Source organism: Trifolium pratense, linkage group LG4, assembly GCF_020283565.1.
Source record: "Trifolium pratense cultivar HEN17-A07 linkage group LG4, ARS_RC_1.1, whole genome shotgun sequence".
In the NCBI taxonomy this organism is placed as follows: domain Eukaryota; kingdom Viridiplantae; phylum Streptophyta; class Magnoliopsida; order Fabales; family Fabaceae; genus Trifolium; species Trifolium pratense.
Window position 1 is genome coordinate 12,086,453 of NC_060062.1, and position 24,032 is coordinate 12,110,484.

The 24,032-nt window shown below is 32.6% G+C and overlaps 3 protein-coding genes, 3 non-coding genes and 1 pseudogene across 18 annotated transcripts; 4 read left to right on the forward strand and 3 right to left on the reverse strand.

Annotated features, from left to right (window-relative positions):
- Positions 1-647: 647 nt before the first annotated feature.
- On the reverse strand, positions 648-4,054 carry LOC123921719 (EEF1A lysine methyltransferase 4). Its single transcript, XM_045974372.1, has 8 exons — positions 3,730-4,054; positions 2,167-2,280; positions 1,990-2,058; positions 1,819-1,838; positions 1,682-1,734; positions 1,557-1,587; positions 1,370-1,451; positions 648-1,108 (listed from the first exon to the last, which is right to left on the reverse strand). Exons 1-8 carry the CDS (start codon positions 3,911-3,913, stop codon positions 921-923), a joined length of 741 nt encoding a protein of 246 aa, XP_045830328.1. The 5' UTR covers positions 3,914-4,054; the 3' UTR covers positions 648-920.
- Positions 4,055-5,553: 1,499 nt separating this feature from the next.
- Positions 5,554-10,067, reverse strand: LOC123923198 (L-3-cyanoalanine synthase 2, mitochondrial-like). 10 transcript variants are annotated; one of them, XR_006814328.1, is made up of 9 exons: positions 9,433-9,772; positions 9,020-9,157; positions 8,873-8,924; positions 8,603-8,682; positions 8,452-8,511; positions 8,256-8,339; positions 7,878-8,109; positions 7,539-7,700; positions 5,554-5,786 (listed from the first exon to the last, which is right to left on the reverse strand). XR_006814328.1 is itself a non-coding variant. In XM_045975869.1 (9 exons), the coding sequence occupies exons 2-9, from the start codon at positions 9,619-9,621 to the stop codon at positions 7,023-7,025; spliced, it is 954 nt and encodes a 317-aa protein (XP_045831825.1). In that variant the 5' UTR covers positions 9,622-9,630; positions 9,813-10,067; the 3' UTR covers positions 6,655-7,022. The 10 variants fall into 10 exon arrangements, 9 of the variants coding, with proteins under 9 accessions (XP_045831826.1, XP_045831829.1, XP_045831828.1 ...); XM_045975869.1 differs by lacking the exons at positions 5,554-5,786; positions 7,539-7,700 and adding exons at positions 6,655-7,141; positions 9,813-10,067 and having other exon boundaries at positions 9,433-9,630; XM_045975870.1 differs by lacking the exon at positions 7,539-7,700 and having other exon boundaries at positions 9,433-9,776.
- A 189-nt stretch (positions 10,068-10,256) lies between these two features.
- LOC123924769 (pentatricopeptide repeat-containing protein At1g02060, chloroplastic-like) lies at positions 10,257-16,133 on the reverse strand. Of its 4 annotated transcripts, none has more exons than XR_006814837.1 (4): positions 15,948-16,133; positions 13,728-15,866; positions 13,441-13,613; positions 10,257-10,632 (listed from the first exon to the last, which is right to left on the reverse strand). XR_006814837.1 is itself a non-coding variant. In XM_045977740.1 (3 exons), exons 1-2 carry the CDS (start codon positions 16,028-16,030, stop codon positions 13,724-13,726), a joined length of 2,226 nt encoding a protein of 741 aa, XP_045833696.1. In that variant the 5' UTR covers positions 16,031-16,104; the 3' UTR covers positions 12,257-13,613; positions 13,702-13,723. The 4 variants fall into 4 exon arrangements, 2 of the variants coding, with proteins under 2 accessions (XP_045833696.1, XP_045833695.1); XR_006814836.1 differs by lacking the exon at positions 10,257-10,632 and adding an exon at positions 10,647-12,240 and having other exon boundaries at positions 15,948-16,104; XM_045977740.1 differs by lacking the exon at positions 10,257-10,632 and having other exon boundaries at positions 12,257-13,613; positions 13,702-15,866; positions 15,948-16,104.
- Positions 16,134-18,044: 1,911 nt separating this feature from the next.
- On the forward strand, positions 18,045-18,928 carry LOC123881981 (annotated as a pseudogene).
- Positions 18,929-19,412: 484 nt separating this feature from the next.
- On the forward strand, positions 19,413-19,573 carry LOC123882558. Its single transcript, XR_006799883.1, has one exon. It is a non-coding gene; the product is annotated as a U1 spliceosomal RNA (small nuclear RNA).
- Positions 19,574-20,409: 836 nt separating this feature from the next.
- LOC123882631 lies at positions 20,410-20,562 on the forward strand. Its single transcript, XR_006799944.1, has one exon. It is a non-coding gene; the product is annotated as a U4 spliceosomal RNA (small nuclear RNA).
- Positions 20,563-22,588: 2,026 nt separating this feature from the next.
- On the forward strand, positions 22,589-22,745 carry LOC123882581. The gene has a single exon (XR_006799904.1). It is a non-coding gene; the product is annotated as a U1 spliceosomal RNA (small nuclear RNA).
- The last annotated feature ends 1,287 nt before the right edge of the window (positions 22,746-24,032 follow it).

The window sequence follows — 24,032 nt, forward strand, 5'->3', positions numbered from 1 at the left end:
AATTGGTAGGGTATTTTTGAGAGGTATCCGCTACCTAAATAATGGATCTGGATATTTTGATAAATTCGTAGGCGCGAAAAAATAGGTAAGATAGCAAAAGAAATTCTCAATAAAAAATATGAAGAAATATGAAAAAGAATAAAAATATGGGCCTAAAACCCATATTGCAAACAAAACAACAAAAAAAAAAATTAATTCTTGGACAACTTAAGGCTGTATATATGAGACCCATTTTAATGACTTACAACTGAAGCTGCCCTATATAATCTTTTTGGCAAGGCAAATGCTAAATAGTGCTCCTGGGACACTCTTTAAGCCCTTAAATAGTAAACTTTTTATAGAATTTTTATTGGAATGCGTAAAGTCAACGCATTGAAAATTGTAGTGTTTAATTTTTTTAATAAAAAATTTCTATAAATAGAATACTTAAAGAGTCCCCCGGGGGCACTCGTTAGCAAGACCCAATCTTTTTTAGTAGATCAAACACATCTTAAAAGGTGTATAGATTGTAAAATAAGTATTAAAAACTGTTAAGAGTGTTTTTCAACTAAAAGAGAAAATAATGATTATGATTGGAGCATAAGTATGATAGATACTACAACCACAATTCACCAAGATAGATGCAAAGGCAAAATGACACAAATAAGTGTTAATAATTGAATTTGTCTGATATATCTTCAAATGATTTTAAATAATATCAATCATCACCACAAAACCAAACCTCACTACTCTAGTTTATGATAATAAATAAATAAATAAATAAATAAATAAATAATGCTATTAAAAACATCCCAATGACAAGGGTAACCAAGTACATTCAACAAGAGCCAATAACTCATTGTGCATCAACTTTTGTGAGGAGAACAAACACCGCCTTCATCAGTGCTTCGATGCAGGTAAGCGCTATAAAACATCGGTTTTTAATTGGTATGCGAGTATATGTCTCCGTTTGTGTCAATTATCTTTCTACAAACATATATAAAGTGAGAATCTGGATCTTCCAGAACCCAATCTGCTGGAAGTAAGCCGTTTTCGGTAAGAGGAATAGGTTCCAATAATGATTTCTTCGATGAAGTACTACATTCAGGCTTATGAAATCCCGGTCTTGCTGCATGGATTACGAGAATGAGAATGTCAGCAAGACATGTACACAGAATCCAAGTAACACAACTATAACCAATATGAATTCATACCGATATTTTATATAAATTTCGGGAACGCACTTTTTTCACAAAAGAAAATAAGCTTATGCAACAAGTTAATCGCTCTAAATATAATCATAAGCAGGAAGAAATAATAATGAACCGATATTATTGTAGATCATAGGTGTTATCTAGTGCAGGAAATGAAGGCAAGGGTGAAATCTTACGGATATTATACAATGTAATTTTCCAATTGTACACGGATTTGCTTAGGTAAGGCATTCTTACTTTTGGATCGCCATATGTAATCTGCAAGAGGCAATTTAATCATTAATAATCTTTTCTAAATTTCTATAAATTATACGAAAGAAAATTGATAAATAGAATTCCAAATCCAACAAAATGAGATTTTACCAACATATAAGTCCCTCCAGGTTTTAGAAGTCTGCAAAAGAAAGAAAAAAATGGGTGTAATTAGCAAGAATTTAGATTGTGCGAAAATTTTAACAAATGAACATTCTTATTAAAGTCTATACAACCTACACACTTCTGCAAGCATCTGAGAAGCACTTAATTGAGCATCAGTACCACACTAAAATACCAAAAAAAATTGAGGATTAGAGCGAGAATATACGAAGTTAGATAAATGATGAGAGCAATCGGTGAAGCATCATACCATTAATGAATCAAGAGTTCCTAGATCGAGCATCGACAAAGCACAAGTGTACATGCAATAGCAAGAACAAATTAGCACCAGTATATGAATTTCCATGTATGTAATTATAGATTATGGAATTCACTAATTTCGATAAGGTTTGCATTTTGCAATGTATTGATCAACCGATACCTTTATCGATTACACCATCAAAAGTTTCATCCGGAAAGAAGCTCATATCCCTGACATCCATCTGCATATCTATTGAGATTCATGAAGTAATTTTACGTATATAGTTAAGCGCTTTTATTTTCGGTTAAGAGATGAGCGATTATACAAAAATAAGTAAAAATGTTATTGATAAGATACATTGTAGCTGAGGGATGCACTCATATTTTCTTCTCATCATGTCAATGGCAACCGATGAAATATCAATGTTAATGATTTCCTCGTAACCATCTTTGACCATATCCTCTGATATAACTGCAAAACACATCCGTTTGCTCCTTGTAAATTTTCTGAAAAATTATGGACTCAATAAAAGAGAAATCTCATTCAAGTACGATAATCAATTATAAAATATTGACAGGAAACACTGTTTATTGCTCATGTTCGATAAACTGTTACCACTATTACATTACAGCTACATGTTTACAAATAAAGCAGTAAAATCCATGGAAATATTTCTGTTATTGAACTAATTGTGTCTGTAAGCTAGACAACTACAAGTTATTTTTCTAGCACAAAAACACACATAAAAGGTTTCGAGCAGTGTTATCAATGCCAGATGGTAGACCATAGCAGAATGTGACAAATATTTTAAGCGCCATAAAATGTCATGGCGCCACCATCCTTCCCAAATTGCCAATTGTGGTCGCCAAAAAATCCACCACAGCACAAATCTAGACAAAGTATATAATGTCATTTTCATCTCCTCTCTTGCCATTTTGTGCTTACTAACAAGATTCACAGCTTAAAATTTTACAAAGGCCATCCATCAAATCTATCATTTAGATACATAGTAAATACTCAATTTGCTCCCTAAAATTACTAGACCATATCAAGTTGGTAAGTATAGGAATGCATGTAAAACTAAGTGAATAATGTCATGAAAGCATTTGATAATAGAGGCTTGTTTGGATGGGCTTATTTGAGTTTATCTACTGATATAAATTTTGTAAGACTGTTTGGTAGGAACTTATAAAAATAGCTTATGACATTTTTCATGAGCTTTTTTCAGCTTATTTTTGTAAGTTCTTTAAGATAGCTTAGGAAAACGGCTTATTATGGCATATGCAAAAACAATTTAATTTAACTTTAACCGATACTTTAAAAATATCTTATGTAAGCTTATACATAAGCTTATACATATGCGCTTATCTATCATGATAAGCGCTTGTGCTATAATAAGTTGTTTATCCAAACAGGGCCTAGATCCGTCATTTTAAATTATTGATAACATAAAAAACTAAGTTGATGCATTCCTACAAATATTATGATAGTCACTCAAACAGCTATTATGAATATCTAAACAGCAAGATCTAATTGAATGCAAACCAAAACATTGAACTCAAGTGGTTAATGAACTTCCGTAGGACTAATCGTTCGGGAGAACCTGAGTTTGATTCCTAACGGGAACAATTCTTGATCAGACTTTAGTTACCTTGCAACACAAATTCTGGATTACCAGCCCCCTTCCCTAGGAACTAGAGGGATAATACCAACAAAAAAAACATCTAACTGAATGCATGCATGAATGAATAAAAACTAGTTCAAACCATCAATCAAATCATCAATACATACAAATTAAATTCAACAAAATAACAATCCAAACCCCAAAATTTAAAACCAAATTAAACCCAAAAAAAAAAAAGCAATATTTTTTTTTATTTCTGAAAAAAGAAAAAAGTGGGTAATGAAAAGAATGATTACCAGCATTGCCACAACCAACCATAAGGATTCTAGAAGAAAGAGGAATATAATGACGAAGAAAGGGTTTAAGATCAGAGTAACGTTGATACCAATCAAAAGAACCACCCTCTTGGATATAACGAGCATCCCAATAATGAGCATCACCATAATCATAAGTGTTGCAACTTGACACATCTCTGTACATGTTTTCCGGCGAAGTTGAACAAAAATGGCGGCACTGGGTTGTGTTGTGTGACAGACAAGACTAAGACAAGAAGAAAGGATTTTGTTTTGTGTTTGTTGACAAAAATTGTGTGAGTGAGGTTGAGTTTTGTTTGGGCTTAGGTTTTGGTTTGGACCTTGTATTTGTACTTTCTACTAGTTCTAGGATACTACTTGTTCATCCCAAATTTAGTGACACATATTATTTTAACTATTTTTTTCTATTAATAGATAAAAAATAAATATTATGATATAAGATGGTGTTAGATTCGTTTCTATGATTATTTTCAAAATATTAAATTTTTATAATTTTTACTATTATCCAATTAAAAATATTAGTCATCAAAGTTATGCATCGACATGCATAAAACAGTCAACTATGTCACTCATTTTGAGACATAGGGAGTATGTGGTGGACCACCTTTATAATTGGTTCATCGTTATTTAAAATTACCTGAAATTTTAAACGACTATTGAGCGTTAATATTATTTTTTAATAGTTAGAATAATGATATAATTTGTGTCAATTAAGTCATTGTTTCAATATTAAAAATAAAGATTATTAACTTATACTTTGAAACAATATATATTGTCATTAGAATTTTAAATATTCTTTAAGTATACTCCCTCCGTCTCAAAACCTTAATCATTTTAGAGTTTTGCACGTGGATTAAGAAATAACAAAGATTGTTAAGTTAAGTTATTTTTACTCTTACTTTATTAAAAAAGAGAAAATATATTTAATGAATGCATCATTACTCTTTGTAAGGGTATAAATGGTAAAGAAACATTAATTGTGTCTTGATTTCTTAAAAGCACAAAAGTTTTGGGACAAAACTAAAAAGCTAAAAGGATCAAATATTTGGGAATGAGGGAGTAGTATGCAATAGACCACTTGTTTGTAATGGTGGTTCATATTAGAATTTTCACGTGTTTGTAATTAGGTGAGTTGACTTTTGGAGAAATAAACATTTAAACCAACTAAATAGTATATTCTTAGAAAAAATTGCTGCTCATTTAAATTTAAAGGAGTTCGAGTAATTAATCTTTACATTTTGCACGAAAGATAACTGATTTATAGATGGAAAAAAAAAAACTAAACATAACAATGTTTCTTTTATATTTTAAGGGGTGCAACTGATATTCATGCTTAAATTTTTTATATTTGGAGAAGTGATAGATTTGATCTGTTTCAAACTAGAGAGAGGTACCGCAACACAGAACATGCACTAGTGGAAAAAACACTTTTTAAATCGGTTCCTGGAGGCTATTTAAATCGGTTGAGCGACCGATTTAGAAGCCGTCGATTTAGAAAGTTTTTCGCTTTTAAATCGGATCTTGATCCGATTTAAAATCTTTTATTAAATCGGTTAGTCTGATTTAAAATAGTTTATTAAATCGGTTAGTCTGATTTAAAAAAAGTTCAAAAAGTACTTTAAGTTTCTAAATCTATATTGAACCGATTTAAAATCAACAATTTAAATCGGTTCACCCGATTTAAAATCTTTTTTTTTTTAAATTTTTTTCATTCTCTCCCCCAAATAATACATGATTTAGACATTAAAACAGATTCCCACACACATTCCTTTTAATATTTCAAATAAAATCATTAATAAAAAAATATCAAAGAATCAAATTTCATACCAAATTATAAATAAATTCAATTACAAAATATTCATGAAACAAGGTTACCAAAAGTATCATGGATTTAAATATATCTTAACAAAACTAAAGAATGCTACTACCAATACTGCAATACACTATCCTAACCTAAAGCAAAGAGACACAGGTCTGCAAACAGAAGCACAAAACCAAATAGCACCAGCGCCTCAACAAAGAGATCCCTGACACCGCACCTGCACACAGACACAACAAAAGTTAAGTACAAAAATTGCAAAGAAGTGAAAATGAGCATATGGTTATAATACAAAGCACCACCAGGTAGAGAATCATTTTCACAGTATCATATTCGCATCATTGTCATTATCATTAAATCCTCATAAAAACACAAAAAACAAAGTTCAATCCATAAAAACAAAGAACAAGATATAAGTCTAATATTTCAAATAAATATAATATCCAATATATAACTGAAGTCTTAATCTTTCATGATTAATGTCATACCTATTCATGGCATGAAAATGAGCATATGAAAAAATTGATACAGAACCTTATCACTTAGGTTTCATTCAAGAACACAAAAATGAAATGATTACAGTTTGCAGATTATATTATGAAAAAAAGAAGTATCTTCATTGTTTAATCAAAACATTAAAATGACTCCTTCATATATGATGTCCGGTCACTAAATCAAATTAGCAAACAGGAACACTGCACACTTCTTACATCCCTATCTAATAGCACAATTTGTCTGAATTGGAAATTGGTATGTATAAAAGACAATGTTCAATATTATTTTTGTTCATTGTCATTGTCAAACCTTAAGATATTGTGAAGTCTACATATGGAAAACAATAAACTAACTATCCCAGTGCACTTTAGTTTAGTTTTAGCATATATATTAAGATATCAAATTGCAGAAATTCCATTCCAAATACAATGACAGAGACGAGGGCATGAAGGTAAGGAGAACCTGAAGATCTGGTGGGAGATATCTATACACATCATAGATTTGATCTTTAAACCCTCTGCGCAACATTTCATCAGATTCATCCTGTAATCAAAAATAAAAACATAAGATAATCCTTGAACCATGACAAGGAACCTATGATGAGCATAAGACATGAGAATAATAAACATAAGAATTTTATTAATTAGACATAAGACATGCCACAACTATGTCATAGTACAGCTCATGCTCATACCATCTCAGTTACAAAGTTTTCTGCTATACACCAATTCCTCTACATATTCCTACAAGGAATAACTCATGTCAAGATACATGTAAATTCACCCACTACATACACCTTATTATAATACTAGTATCATTACAAGACATAACACCCAATCAATCCTTTCCTTTCCAATGAACTCATAACAGTGTAGTCTATTAGTTCAAGTGAAACTCAGCTTCTTTTGCATCTGCATAATAAAACCTTATACTGCTATGAACACATTGTTGTTGTTGCATATTAAGCTCTTCCTAGCAGAATTTGATATTTAACATACTTTTGAGACAACATAACGTGACCCAACCGGCAACTCAGGACCTCTACCAATGTTGCTAATACGCACCGGAATTTTGAAGGAACTGATACCAAAAGAGACAACAATCAAACTGAAAACACACTTAAAAAACTGATAATACACTTAAAAAACTGAAAACATTTAAACTTTATTTTAACTTATAAATAACCACTTATATGATAGAACACTTATGCTACAAAGCACTTAACCAGTCTAATTATCCAAACAGGATTGTTAAATTCCTATGCACTTAAAGCCAAGGGACTTGTATGACATGGGTCAAGAAGACGATGAGATGACGGCATCTAATGAGTCTTACCCCTCACGAAACTTGGAACAATTATTTTTCAGATGATGCTTTACATTTGTACGAGTTTCTTTTAATGGTTGTCAAATATTTAGTTGATTAATGTTTGTATTTTCAAGTATGGCAAGAAAAAGAAGATTTGAGCCTACATCACCTGCAAACCATCCCAGCCATAGTGCTCCCGCACCGACTGATGGGTCTACACAAGCTACGAACCAACCTGTGTCACCTCCACATCCTGAATCTGAAAACGTCGCTTGCCTTTTTTCTTGTAACCAACCCCATCATTAAACTTTCTCTAATGCCATTAAATTTCCTGAATCCGCATTATTCAATCCAATATAATACAAACATCAATAAAAATTCAAAACCCCTAATTCCCATAAAAAACCCTAATCAACAAATCCAACATAAAATCACCTCTACTCTTCAAATTCCTAATCCAAACAAATCAACAAAACAAAAAGAGAAAAAGAAGAAGAAAGAAGCTCACTCTCTGACGGAGGTATCAACAACCTGACAAACAGTAACCGTCTTTTATCCCCATCTCTTCGAAGCCGTATTGGTAGATTCCACGAAGCAAATCGTCTTTTATCCCCATCTCTTCGAAGCTTCCAATGGCGATTCGCCGGGACTACGGATGTTGTTGCCATCGCCGCCGCCGATTTGGGCTCGAAGATAGAAGTGAAAGGATATCTCGGATGTTGTAGCCCTACATCACAATGCTAAGCATCCTTTTACAGAATCTAAAATTAGATTGTGACAGAAAAGAGAGAAGTTTCATTGCTTGCATAACGAGGCTGCTTAAGTGACACTTAACCTTACACATTTAGCTTCATTTGTTATGAGTTTTAAGGAAAATTGTTCTTACCACAATAAGTTTGCCTTTGTTCTCAGGCAGATTAGCAAATCTAAGTGCAGCTGCAACTGTGTTAGCGCCAGACGATATGCCAACCTAGAATAATGAGAAAGAAAAATAGTTACAATATAAAAATTTCATTTTCAATATAGAAACAGTTTGTTGCTAAGTATTTAAGATGTGTACAAAATTCTCATTTCAAGATTACCATGAGTCCTTCTTTCAAGGCCAATGTCCTAGCCATGTTGACCGCATCTTCACTGCTAACCTACAACAACATAAGTTTAAGTTTGTGACAGTTAGGAAAAACAAAAAGCTTCCAAGCTAAATCTCTATGTAGAAGAAAGTAATGTACTTACTTCAAGAACTTTGTCCATTACATCCATGTCCAATATATCTGGTTTAAACCCAACACCATTACCAGTTATCTGATGAGGACCTGCATATTTGACAACATCAGAATTTGCAATATCTATTTTCATTACTTTCTATCCTAATTTAACCACATTTTACATTGTTAATTTTTAATCACTTTACCAATGCCAAAAATGACTAAGAAACATTAAATAATTAGAGACTTGTTTACATAAAAGGGTAAAAGAATAATCAAAGAAATAAATAATCTTTACCAGGTTTACCACCATTCAGCACATTACTTTCAGATGGCTCCACTCCATATATCTAATATGATTGAGAACAATTCAAAGAATTCAATAAGAATATCTAACAACACACTTTAGTTTGTAATTTTAATTGTGATTTGTACAGAAAGTCACCTTAACATTAGGGTGTTGCGATTTAATGTATTGTCTGACACCAGAAACCGTGCCACCACTACCTATTCCCATTACAAATATGTCAACTTGCCCATTTGTATCCTCCCATATCTCAGGACCTGTTGTTTCAAAATGCACCTATTTTCCCATTGTAAAGTAGGTTATATATAAACTCATCAAAACGATCATATTTCAAAACTGTATTTAACCAAACATTACACAAGTACAACATAAGCATAGTTTTATAGATGTTTTTTCATAGTCAAAGATTTCAAACTAGTGTTTTGAATAGTGTATTGCCGGACAATAGTAATTTGTTCAAAATCCACTACAACATGGCACCATCGTGCCGCTATTTAAAAACAATGTTTCAAACAGAAATAGTAATTTGAGTTGAGTTGAGTAAACCTTACCCGAGTATTGGCCGGGTTGGAAAATTGTTGCAGCATGTAAGCATTTGGCGTGGATTCCAAAAGGTCGTATGCCTTTTTTACTGTTCCTCCCATTCCTTTGGTTGGATCAGTGAGAATCAATTCAGCTGCAAATGCTCTCATACAAACCCTTCTTTCCAAGCTTGTGTAAGAGGGCATGGTCAAAACCATCTTATATCCCTTCATGGCAGCCATAAATGCAAGGAGCAAGTAAAGGAAGTAAAAATTATAAACGGAATAATAAACACAAACACACACCGACACATATGAAATTAGAAAGGGGAGAACGAATTATAACCACACACAAAAAGAAATTAGGCTCATAATCTATCTATTGAAGAATGAGGAGAATTTGAACTAACCTTGAAAGCGGAGGACGAATTTCACCGTGGTAGCAGAACGAGTTCGTCGTAATCGATTTCATCATAGCAGATAGGGAGATAATTTGCGTTTCACCGAGGAAGAACGACTTAGGGTTTGAGAGGGAAAACGTGGTTCGATGTGAGGGAGAACGTTGTTCATTCGCTGTGAGGGAGAGAGACTAGGGTTTCGTTTCAGATCTGAGATACAAGAGGGAGAGGTAGTTGTGTTTTTGTGAAAGAGGCGAAATCATCTAATGGAATGAGTAAATAATATTATCTCAATTTATTTTAATTATTATAAAACTTTTTAAATCAGTTTAACTGACTTAAATATTAAAACAAATATGAAAATTCCCTCCGTGTCCTAGTGTGACACTCTTTAAATCAGGCGGATAGAAACTGATTTAAATTCCCTGATTTAAAAACTGTTTTTTCCACTAGTGATGAGAAAAGAAAATGTAAAAAAATATATAAATGTCGTCGGTAGGATTTGAATAGTGTTTTTTTTTTTTGTTATAAGGCTAATCAAAACAAACAAGGACAAGAGAGAAAAGGCAACTATTCACTAAGGAAGAAAGTTTCAATTGCGTCGCTCTTGAGGTGATCAATGAATCTTGCTGGGGGAGATGCGTGAATCGTGAGGTCAGAATTTTAAGAGGCTCCAAGCTTTGTTAAGAAATCTGCACAATGTTATTATGCCATGCCATAAACCACCATGTTAAGAAATCTTAAGAGGCTCCAAATCTTCTTCATTTCTTCTACTGCGACCACTATGTTATTATGCCATAAACCACCATTGCTATAACTATCCCTCTCAAACCTGCAATAAACCACCATTGCTATAACTATAACTCTCAAACCAGAGCTTCGCCTGACCATGTCTATCAATCGAGAGGAGGAGAAAAATAGCAACAAAGAAGATGGAAATTGTATCAATAAAAAAAGATGAAGAAAATGTAGTGATAAAATAATAAATATAGAAATGTCATGTCATCTAAAAATTGCTATGTGTCGATGCCACATCAACATAAGTTAGAAATTTGTCGCATGTTAGTGTCAAGTCATCGTCTGTTAAATGGAGTTAACAAAAGAGACCAAATTTAAAAATGGAATATTTTAAGTTGAGATATTTAACGACAGGGAAGAACCAAGAAAATGCATCAGTAGCTTTGGTATGTAACTCAAGTAAGTGGTTCTTCTTCCGTTAGTTTTGGTCATTGCTTCCTGGTAGCACAGCCTAAGAATCTCTAATAGCTTAGTGCATTAGCTCATAGATGAATTGGAGGCCTAAAGTATCTTTATCTTTATCTTTATATATCTAATCCTAACATAGTTTGCAACATTAGCAAACCCTAATTGCTTTTTAAACAAACAAATTAGCGGCAAACCTCCTTGCATAAATTGCTTAGATGGACATGTTATAGGTTCTAGGTTCTAGGTTATAGGTACGTAATTCATTAATGCTTTTCATTTTTCCAAAGCTAATGGTGCTTACATGTCTACATATGTTTATCTACTTACTCATTGCATTTCTCTACATAGAAATAAAACAGTTTGCAAATGCAATGGAAGCAAATTTATCTACAACTCTATGAACTAACTTAGCGTTTTTTGGGACAATTTTTTGTCGGACTTTACTTACTATGCAGCCAAACTTTAGATAATCAGAGTCCCCTTCTCTTGGTAACCAGAAGCTTAACACAATTTTTTTTTTGTCCATAATGAAAGTCACAAGTTTAACTCTGTCTGAAAAATGAAATAGTTACAGTTTCCACCTACCTATACTGAAAACTAGTCAACTTAATAAAACAAAAAAGGGAAAGAAAGTACAATTGTTCTACACTTCCTAGAAATTATTGTGTTTATCAGTCACGACCTGAACCATCTCCAGCAAACTTTTCAGAAATAAAATCCAACCAGGGTATGCATGCACTTTAGGTTTCAAAACAAGATAATAGGAAAACCAGAGTTGTTTCGACAAAATAGATATTTTAATAAAGGAATAGATCGAGGTACTTGAGTTCAAATCCTAGCTGAAACAATAGTTGATCAAACTTTACTTACCTACCAGCAGAACTTTGAATTACCGTGAGCCATTTCTCATGAGAACCGGAAGATTAAGACCAAAATTATAATACAAGAAATCTTAAACGAGTAAGACTAACAAAGACAACATCAGAGTCATGAAATACACAAACGAGTAAGACTAGCTAAGACTGCCTTTTTTCTTTTTGGTAGCAATTTATTCCATCTTCTCATCATTCTTCGTCAGCAACCTTGATGTTTTATCTGACACATCAAACAATTCATGGATATATATATATATATATATATATATATATATATATGTCTCAATTGGCATCTTCTCTGATCTTAACCATTCGTCGCTCTAATGGAGAAATATCAGCCCGACCCGATCATTCTATAACTGTCATAGGAGGCATATACTTCCAAAGATAAATTAACTCTAAACATTAACATTGAAGAGGGACTAGCATATGAAAATAATCAACTGCGGAAGACAAAATCATAACCAACCATTACGACTTTAGGGACTAGCATATGGCATTGTTTCACAATTTTTTTACCCTTTTATAGATCTAAAAAAAAAAAAATCTTATAATCATGGACAATAACAAAATTTGTTTGACCACAAGTCACAACAATAATAACATGAAATGTTTATCTAGTCAAAATTAGATACTCCTATGATGTTAAAAAACAATGGATTCCTGACATTTATTTTCCATCACAGGAAGCTCAGTTGGTGAGTTAAAAGATGATGAAGGAGTTTTAAGTAAAAGGACTGGAATTCAAACTCTGATAAATAACATAACTATTACTCCCTCAGTTTCAAAATGAGTGTCGTTTAAGGTTTTTGTACACAGATTAAGAAATGTAATGATGTTGTCATAAGACATGACAATTTTACTAAACTAACCTTATTTATCATTGGTGCAATGTTTTCGATGTAGTGTACACTAAATTAATTAGAGGGTACAATTGAAAATAAAATAATAATTCTGCCTTGAAAAGTATAAATGACATTCATTTTGAATAAGAGGGAGTTAAATGGTCTATCATTTGAAAATGATTCATAAAGTCGCTCTCACCTAACAGGAAAAGGCTTTGGCTCTTGTTGTTGAGTGGGTATCTTGTTGGTGTTGTGTGTGTACGTATGAAATTTTACTTGTTCAAATCAACATCAAAATTTCAAATCACGAGAGCAACACCAAAAACTTGTTCGATCACAAGAATCAACGTCAGCAGCTTTATTAAGAGAAAACAAGACACTCTAACAGGTTTGTTAAGATTTCTTATAATCTAGGCAATATCCATTACTGTACCATGAAGTTCAATCATAAATCTTATTTTTATATAAATCTTTAACATGTTGAGAGAACAAGAAGCTGAAAGTCTATATCTCTAGAAATGGTAAATATGATCAATTAGACAAACCTACCAGATTAGAATTTGGAAAAGTATCAAGAAAGTTTTGTAGCTTTGCATCAGAAACTGAGGCATCTGATTGTGTCTCCAGATATTAAAATTAAGCTTATTTTTAACAAACTATCCGGACCTTATGCAAAACATACAAATGCATTAAGTATTGTTCAAAATGGATTACCAATGTTTAACCAGCCTTTGATGATAGTCCGAGGAAGCAGTAGAATAATCCAAATAGAGTCACCTACTTAGACATAGCGCTCATCTACTCCTGAACAAGAGGTTTCCCAGTCAGCATTGACTCGGATGATAATGGATCCCTAACCTCTTTTCATGCCATTCTAGCCTCTTAATCTGTTTAATGTATCATATCACAGTTAGTACATACATCAAACTAAAATATTATACTCTTGTTAATGAAATAGTAAATATCAACTACCACCTGTAGAAGCAGTAAATGTGACTCACATTTTATCAGGCTTGGACTTCTTAGCGTTATTATTTCGTTCAGATCGATCCAAGTTATCTGCTCTTGGTATTCTCTTTGATATAAATGCAGCCTCCTCTATTCTTCCACCTGCCTCTAAAGCAGTTACCAGATCATTGAGACATGTCAAGTCCTGATGCAAACCTTTCTCCACCAATTCATAGCATAAACTAAATGCTTCTGAAGCCTTGTTAATTTTGCAAAGATCGAGAATAACAATATTACACAAATCAATGTCGATATTCTGATTATTTTTCAAACAAAAAAGAAACATTTTGCATGCTTCTGATGTCCTTCCTTTGTTGCAAAGAAATTGAACAACTTCATCCATTTTAACACAGTATCCATTCTTATAAATCAACTCGTTAATTTTGAATGCTTTATCATGCAGTCCAAGTTCAAAAAGTAGTTGTAAACACTTAGTTGAAAGGTTTATATTTTGTCTGATATTTCTCTCCAACATCATGACAATAACACCGGCAGACTCGTTAACACAGCCCTTTTCCAAAAGTCTAGAGAGTATAGAATGCCATGTATTTGTTTCTGGTTGATAAGAGCTCTTTAGCATTTTCTCTAGTGTCTCCTTTGCAAGGAGAGGCTTATCCTTCTGAAGCAAACCATCAATCAAATAGTCATAAATATCAACATCGGGAAGAAAATCCCTTCTCAGCATCCATATTAAAAGCCCATATCCATTTTCGAATGCACCTTCTTTACAATGCCCCAAAATCACTATCTTGTATGATATGGGATCTTGTGTTCCCCTTTTCATTAGCTGTCTGAGTAGCCTTTCGGCCTTCTTTGTTTTCCCATGTTCACACAAATACTGAAAAATACACCTATAAGAAGCAGCCAGCGGCTTTGGGCCATAATCACGTAACAAAATTTCCTCCTCAAATAACTCATCCAAAAGCCTTTCTGCCTTATCATAGTCCCCTTTCAGACATAAACTTCCTATCAGAACACTGTATGAGACTGAATCTGCTGAGACCTCTAATTTTTGCATGTTTTCGAAAATCTTGAATGCTTCATCAAGGTTTCCATCACAACAATGTGAACTAATCAGTGTATTGAAGGTACATTCATCTGGAACAGATCCACCATCGCCTTTCATTTGTTCCAAAATATCTTTCATCTTGTCCCACTTGTTCGACTCACAAAGTCCTTTTATGAGAGTATTATAGGTAAATAAATTCGGCTTAAGCCCTCTACCATTCATTTCTTCAAGAATAACCAAGGCCTCATCGAGTTCTTGTTTCATACAATACCCTCGAATCAAAGTCGTATAAGTAACAACATTAGGACTCAAATCTTTGCATTTCTTGCTCATACCATTCACCAAATTATGCGCTACCTTAATCTTCCCTACTCTACACAACCCATCAACAAGCGTGTTATAAGTAACAACATCCGGATCACAATTGAATCTCGTCATTTCTCTAAAGAAATGAAACCCTTCATCAACCCTAGAATTCTTACAAAACCCTCGAATCAAAATGTTAAACGTGTAAATATCCGGCGTAACACCATACGTGTTAAGCATTTCATCATACACCTCTTTAGCCATATTTGTCCTACCCCTTTTAAGCAAAATAAACATAACACTATTAAACGTAATGACAGATGGCGAAACACCAATAGATTTCATAGTCTCAAAAAGCTTCACAGACTCTTTAAACAATCCAGCTTCACCATAACTTCTAATTAAGCTATTAAAAAACTTATCTTTAAGCTTAACTTCACCATTAGACCTTTTCTCAATAGAAAATAGAAAATTCCTAGCTACATTAAGATTCTTCTGACGACCCAAAATTTGTAACATGATAAAATAGGATTGAGGATTATGAGAGAAACCATTTTGATGTACCCAATTGAAAAAGAAAAAGGCTTTTGATGGTACCTTAATATGACGAAGTGTTTGAAGAACAGTGGTTTTGGAAAGTGAAGTTGTGAATGATGATAATAACCCATTTGACCAAGGTTTGAAATTTATTAGATTAACCATTGTTTTAGCTGTTTTGCTTGAGTTTCTTGATCTGGGTTTTTCATTTTGATCAAGTTCTTCTTGTTGTTGTTCAACTCCATTGATGGTATTTTGTGTTTGAACAGAAGAAAAACACCTGAAATTGTTGGTTGGAGAAAAAGTGATTATTATTATTATGAGGAAAAGTGATTATGAAGATTAAAGAGAGGTTTAGTACCTGAGAGATGAAGATGAGTGTGAAGTGAAGTTGGAAAGTGAAATGAGACATTGATTTGATGATGATATAGTTCGAAAATGCATGTTTGTTTGTGTATCTTAGAATTAGAATGGTTTGGTCGATGAAACCGAATAGGCTACTTCGTTCGTTGCCGGAGAACATAGGAGAATGACAAAGGTTTTTGTCATTTGGTTAGGGAATTATTTCGGCTATGTTTTCTCTTTAGGACTCTCATGTATTTTTTATATTCTCAATATTTTAATTTTGTTCTTGCTAAAAACTTCGGTTCGCAGAAACCGAAATTTTTTCTAGTTCAAATTCAGGGAAAATTCGGTTAACAGAAATCGATTTTTTTTTTCAAGGAAAAAAAAATTCGATTCGTAGCAACCGAAGTTTTTATTGAAGGGCAAAAAAGTAAAATACAGAGGAAAAAGAACCATGTGGGGCCTAAAGAGAAAACATCAATTTTGGCGGCGAGTGAATAAACTCTTTCGCCTCCTCCGACTATTTCACACATGCAGAAGTATAATTTTGACGGTTAATATTTATAATTGTATAATAGTAAAAATTACTACCTCTGTCCCTAATTATAAGATCCCGTTCAGAAAATTGCGGAGATTAAGAAAGTGGGTTTTGACATTAAATTTGTTGACAATTAATATTGTTTTTACAATTTTATCCTTTAAGAAAAAGAATGAGTTATTGTGCTTCTGAAGTATTTATTATAGATTGTAGAAAAATATGCACTTTAATTAGGAGTATGTTGGTAAAGAAATAATTAATGCTCTTGAAAATATGAAAGGGGTCTTATAAAAAGGGACAATGAAAAATATAAAGAGGGTCTTATATTTAAGGATGGATGTAGTATAAAAATTTAATATTTTGAAAATACTCATGGAAATGAATCTAACAACATCTTATATGCTAATATAGTCAAAACAATATGTGTGAATAGTGCACAACAATCAACTGTATCACTCAAATTAGACGGAGGGAGTACTATTGAAGGAGCAGATCTAAACTCCAAATCTTAGGTACCGGACAGAAAGAATGGATTCTCTCCCGTAAAAACATTAATTTCTATTAGCACAAGTGCTAACAATACTTGAATGGTTATATTATCCTTCCACTTGTAATTCCTTGAGTAATTGAGTTCATTGACGGAAGCATTCCAATTCCTACCGATCCTTCTCTTCGTTCATGGAATCGTTGTAATATATGTTAGTTCATTCCTACCGATCCTTCTCTTGGTTGATTAAATCTTTTATGTCTTGAATCAACGCTGCATACTTATGGAACTTAGGAGTTGGCTCATGAAGGATATTAACATAGAGAAGAGAATCTGAATAGCAAATCGCATCGGTAAAGTTCATAGATCTTGCTAGACTGAGTACATGAAACAAAGCAGTTAATTCAGCATAAAGAATTTTCGATGAGTGGGGAATAAAGCCAAGGTAACCTCTAATCCAACTTCCTGCCAAAGATCGAAGAAGACCACCAAATCCAGCTCTAATAGGCGATCGGGATACAACATTTGAAACATAAGTACTTAAAAAAAATTAAACTATAATAAGAAATATATAACTATAAATACATGTGAAATATTATTGAGATCCACCAAAATTAGGGGTTTATGCATTTTATTGAACATCGTTAAGTTAATAAAGCTCAATAACATATCAAATTCGGGGGCATCTACGAACTTTTGGAGGCTATGTGCAAAATATAAAAGTAGTTCCTTAATAATAAAAACATAATTTTTTTAAGTAAAAAGAAATCATCAAAATATTTTAAAAAAGAATCAGAAAGATTAATCCTTTTGCACCTCATTCTTCGAGAATCAGAAAGATCCTTTCTCAATCAAGTTTGAATTTGTTCGTTATTGGAATCTTCTACCTCATTCTTTTTACTTAATTTGTTTCATTTTCCATTATTCCTTGACCTTTTTTATTTAATTATTAAATAAAAGTAATAATTAGCAACCAATATCATGAATAGCTCTTATACAAAGAGAGATTCAACCACTTGGTAACATCACACAAACATTGAACTTCACAAGCATCTTAGAAAAAATTAACAAACTAATTAAAGAGAAATATGGCAAGCAAGTACCATGTTCGTTCACACAGTTTTCCTTCTGAATCCCATCCAAGCTCAACTACAATAGAACAAGATCTCAACAAAATCAAGACATGGGAAGCCACTTCAACATCCACATCTGATTCAATTATCACTGGCCTTTCCTATCTTGAAGATTTGTATATTTCATTGGAAGATCTTCTCAATATGACATCAACACAAAAGGCTATTTCTCACAATAGACATGAGAAATTCGTAGAAGAGTTGATGGATGGTTCGGTGAAAATTTTGGATGTTTGTGGCATCACAAGGGACACCATGTTACAAATGAAAGAAAATGTTCAAACACTTCACTCTTCTCTTAGAAGGAGAAAGGGAGATTCAAACATTGAAACAAGTGTAGTCGAATATAACTTGTTCACCAAGAAAATGAAACAGAATGTCACAAAGTTGATCAAATCTTTAAAACAAGTAAGTTTGGAGCTTCCTTGATTTTGAATCAAGATCAAGAAGTTGTTTCTGTGATAAGAGTTCTTAGAGAGGTCATAGTAATGAACATGTCTATCTTTCAATCCATTTTGTCTTTCTTGGTTGGTTCTGCATCAAAGTCAAAGGCAACCAAATGGTTCAACGTGACAAAGTTGATGCATAATATGGTAGCATCATCATGTGAAGAGAAGTTGGAGAATTTCAATGAATTGGAGTGTGTGGATGCATCTCTGAGAACCCTTTTAAGAGAAGGTTCTAGTGTTGCCAAGATGAAATTTGAGGCTATGGAGAATGCAATTGAAATGATTTTTTTTTGAAGAAGCTAAATTGAAATGATTGAAAATGGTTTAGAGAGTGTATTTAGGCGTTTGATTAAAACTAGAGTCTGTCTTTTGAACATCATGACTCAATAGTGTGTTGAGTCATAATTTTATGCCCAAATCTTTTACATAATCCAAATTTTAAGGATTTGTTTAGGATTGGATAATTTTGTCTCAATAACTCTTATATATACATATATAGTATACAATTCAATAGTCATTCTATCAAATACAACGAAAAATTTATACTCCATGTCTTTGACATATTCTGTTCAAAGCCATAAAAATGCAAAATCAAGAGACTCAACGGCTAGTTTCCGCAATGTCAGGTTTCAAATCACCACATGATGCTGATAGATTAAGCGCACAGTCCGGATTGGCCCATACCGACACTTTTGGTTGTATGCTACTCTGTTGTGTGCATGTTTCTGGTTTTTTATTTTGTGAAATCATGTTTCTGGATTTCCTAATTGTTTTGTTTGAACTAACAATCACATCTTATCTAAGTCCCACATTGGAAGTTTAATAGTCATCGGTTTTAAGCATGTGTTATAAAATAGAAGTGTGTGATTGCAACATACTTACCTGGATGGGGTCAATGGGTGATCATGTAAGCCCATGGCCTAGGCAAGTGACCTCCATTGCACTTTGGAGGGGTGCTAGCCTAAGGTTTACCCAAATGGTGGAGCCTACATCATAATTTGTTGCTGTGAGGGCCTGCGTTCGCGCGGCCCCTCCCAATTTAGATTTAAAACTTTAGCTTAAATTGATATTAAAATTCTTAGGATGTAGTTAGTTATTTTTCTGCATTGCATCTTTTCGTGCATAAAGACTTTGAATACTTTGTATTTTAATTTTCTGCAACTTAGACAAGAGGATCTAAGTTTCCTATTTCTAATTATTTGTAATGTGTATAAAAAAGGTAATACATTTTTTGCATAATTCAAGGATTGGCTAGGGACTTATTATCACATTACACTTACAGTTATAAATGCCTCTAGAAGAAAAATTGAACAGATTGTACATGGGAAAAAGCTGTGATAGTTTATGAAAATATTAACTTGGTAGAAAAATTGATCCGAGCAACAAACAAAAATTGATGTCTAGTGCATAAGATCCAGTGCATTCTATCCTTAAAGTTTCCACTTAGAATTGTTCAGGATATGATTGATGCACCAAACAATGTCTTAGCACTACCAATTTAAATGCTGCCAATTCAAAGTATGAAGTATAAGTCTTACAATTTACAAGTGTCTTTTGATTCCATCTTATGATAACTTTGTTGCTTCTGGACTCTAAATTCCAAAATTATTTTCTCCCTCTTATGTTTATTCAGTGTAACATACTCTTAAAAGTCTTAAAAAATCTATTCTACTAACATAAGGTCTATAATAATCTTATGTTTACATAAGGAATTAGAGAAATCTTATTTGCTTGTCTTAGTTCCTCCATAACTTCATAATCCCACACTTGTTTAAGCCAAAGAGTGATGAGAAGATGTCCCACATTGCTTATAAGAGAAATAAGATGAATATGATGTTATATAAATTGAAGCTTAGGCTATGAGAATAAGCATGTTTGCGCTTGGGGCAATGACACAGCTATTGAGGTACTAATTGAGGCGCGTCTATTGCTGGTTGAAAACTATTTTCAAACCCTCTGGAAGGACTCTCTTCGGAGTTAAGTCCTATAATTTTAGTTCAATCTTTTTTTTTATTCTGAAAAATAAATATTGTTAACTTTTAATCCCTATATTGAACTTTAACCTTTACAAGCAGTGTATTATGTAATGGGCTATCAAAAGAGACCGGAATACAGTCAAGATGTCTAACTGGTACTCAACACTGATGATATCTCGAAGTAAATCTATTTATTAAATAACTTTAGTGTATATACATAAATTATTTGGTTACGAGTTTAATTATTGTAAAGTTATTTTACACATGCATCTAATAATGTGAATTTAATTAATTATTTTACACATGCATCCAATAATGTGAGTTTAATTAATTATTTTACACCGTCGGTGTAAAGTTATTTTACACATGCATAATTATTTTACACCGTCGGTGTAAAGTTATTTTACACGTGCATCTATTATTTTACACCGTCGGTGTAAAGTTATTTACACATGCATCATCCAATAATGTGAGTTTAATTAATTATTTTACACCGTCGGTGTAAAGTTATTTTACACATGCATCATCCAATAATGTGAGTTTTATTAATTATTTTACACCGTCGGTGTAAAGTTATTTTACACATGCATTAATTACTTTACACCATCAGTGTAAAGTTATTACTTTACACCGTCGGTGTAAAGTTATTTTACACATGCATTAATTATTTTACACCGTCGGTGTAAAGTTATTTTACACATGCATCATCCAATAATGTGAGTTTAATATTTTACACCGTCGGTGTAAAGTTATTTTACACATGCATTAATTATTTTACACCGTCGGTGTAAAGTTATTACACATGCATCATCCAATAATGTGAGTTTAATTAATTATTTTACACCGTCGGTGTAAAGTTATTTTACACATGCATCATCCAATAATGTGAGTTTAATTAATTATTTTACACCGTCGGTGTAAAATTATTTTACACCGTCGGTGTAAAATTATTTTACACATGCATCATCCAATAATGTGAGTTTAATTATTGTGCACCGTCGATGTAAAGTTATTTTACACATGCATCATCCAATAACGTGAGTTTAATTAATTATTTTACACCGTCTGTGTAAAGTTATTTTACACATGCATTAATTATTTTACACCGTCGGTGTAAAGTTATTTTACACATGCATCATCCAATAATGTGAGTTTATTACTTTACACCGTCGGTGTAAAGTTATTTTACACATGCATTAATTATTTTACACCGTCGGTGTAAAGTTATTACACATGCATCATCCAATAATGTGAGTTTAATTAATTATTTTACACCGTCGGTGTAAAGTTATTTTACACATGCATCATCCAATAATGTGAGTTTAATTAATTATTTTACACCGTCGGTGTAAAATTATTTTACACATGCATCATCCAATAATGCGAGTTTAATTATTGTGCACCGTCGATGTAAAATTATTTTACACATGCGGTGCGAGTTTAATTAATTAATGATTGTAACTCGGATCCAATTTTTTTATTGATGATGAAGGAGCTGCTCTGTCTCAACTCTCAAAGATGTAGGCCATCTTTTTTGGCCGAACTCCGTAATCAACCCTATGGAGGGTGTATAACTGTTCTCATCTAATGTTTCTGTGTTTCTGTTTCTGCAGTTCAATTTATGCATAATCACAATTCACTGCATTATTAATTTCTTGTGTTTCTGCTATGTGTTTACTGCATTATTTAATTTTTCCATTTGTTTCTTTTTTTTGACGGAAAGACGCTTTAAAGCATTCCATTTGTTTCGACTTCTGCGTGTTTCTTTTTATGCACTGCATTGTACTGATTTATCACATCAACTGTGGTTTTTGTTGTGTAAGATTGATGTGTGCATCTTTTATTTTCTTTCTGCGAGATCTGTTTTGCGGGCATTCTACCTTGTGTATTTTTGCTGGTTGGTTTTGGTTTCATGTGTGCAGTCGCCTGTAAATTCTTGAGGACTTCCTAATTGTCTTGTTCAGTTGTTTGAACTAACAAGTCACGTCGTGTTATCTAAGTCCCACATCGAAAGTATTAGAGTGAATAGAATGCAGCATGTGTTATAAAACAGAAGTGTATGTTACATTAAAACTTACTTACCTGGTTGAGGTTAATGGATGATCATAAAGGTCCATGGCCTAGGCAAGTGACCTCCATTGCACTTAGGAGGGGTGCTTGCCTAAGGTCTACCCAAGTGGTGGATGCCTTATTTCTAGGAGATTTTTTATATGATTTAGTTCGTCTATTATATATTATTGCATTGTTATGCTTTACTATTATACTATTATTATGGCTACCTGCATGGATAAATCAATTAATTATTCATAAGTTTTATTTTCAGTTCCCATGCGTTTATCTTCTATCTATATTTTGATCGGTGTAATGTATTGTGTTGTTCTTATGTTTATTATTCAAAGACCTAGTCATGTGAGATGCGTCGATGGTTGATTATGTTTTGAACTCAATATCTCAAACAATTGATTTTTTAAGGATTAGGACTATATTTTGGCATCCTAGACGTTAGAACATTCACATAAATTGTGCATCAAGCACTTGTGCATGTATTCAGTAGTACTATAATTTAATATTTAAGATCAATGGTAAGGATGTGCGATCTCTCTAGTAAGGGTTTAAATCTTATAGAGGATAGTCAAATTGCTAGGGATGGAGAAGACCTAAAAAAAGTATTAGAAAATATCTAAAGATTAATTAGCAAGATTGAAATATGGTATATTACATTATGACGGTTTTTGGATGGTTAAATTTGTTGTATGAAAGTGGGTATTCATCCCCACATTGAATTGAATAGTTATATATATATATATATATATATATATATATATATATATATATATATGGGAGTGTATCTGGTGAGAACTAATAATTATTATGAGAAACGAGAACTATTAATAATAACCACCAGATTAAATTGACGCATCAGATTTAAATTCTCACACTCACATAAAACCTCATGTGATCCTATTTATGCATATTGAAAAATCTTCCTAGCTATATATAATTTTTCCTAATTTATTTGTGTAATCTTTCTTAATTTATTAGTCTATTAAAAAAAATAACTTTCTTAATTTATTAGCACCACTCTAGAGACTCCAATTCACTTACAATCGCATATGGGGATTCAAGCACACATCCGTTACAAACTCACATAGCCTGAAAGTATTGCTAAGAGATTCATATCGCCTTGTGCACCTTTACTTCACCTTCAATGGCACCGTTGCCAACAAAATTATATATGTTTTATTCTTTTGTATTTAAGTTGAGATATTAGTGCCAGTTTTGCTTTTGTTGCTACCTGCAACTTTTGAGATTATTGATTATTAGAAAATTAAATTTTGCCTCATTTTTATAGGAAGCATGAAAACCATTAATCTAAGTAGGGAAGGACAGAGCAAGAGATGAAGAACACGTTTGTGTTAGCATGATATACGAGCATTAATAAATTAGGAAAGATTATAGGAATAAATTAGGAAAGATTGAATATAGAAAGATTTTTCAATATGCATAAATATAGGATC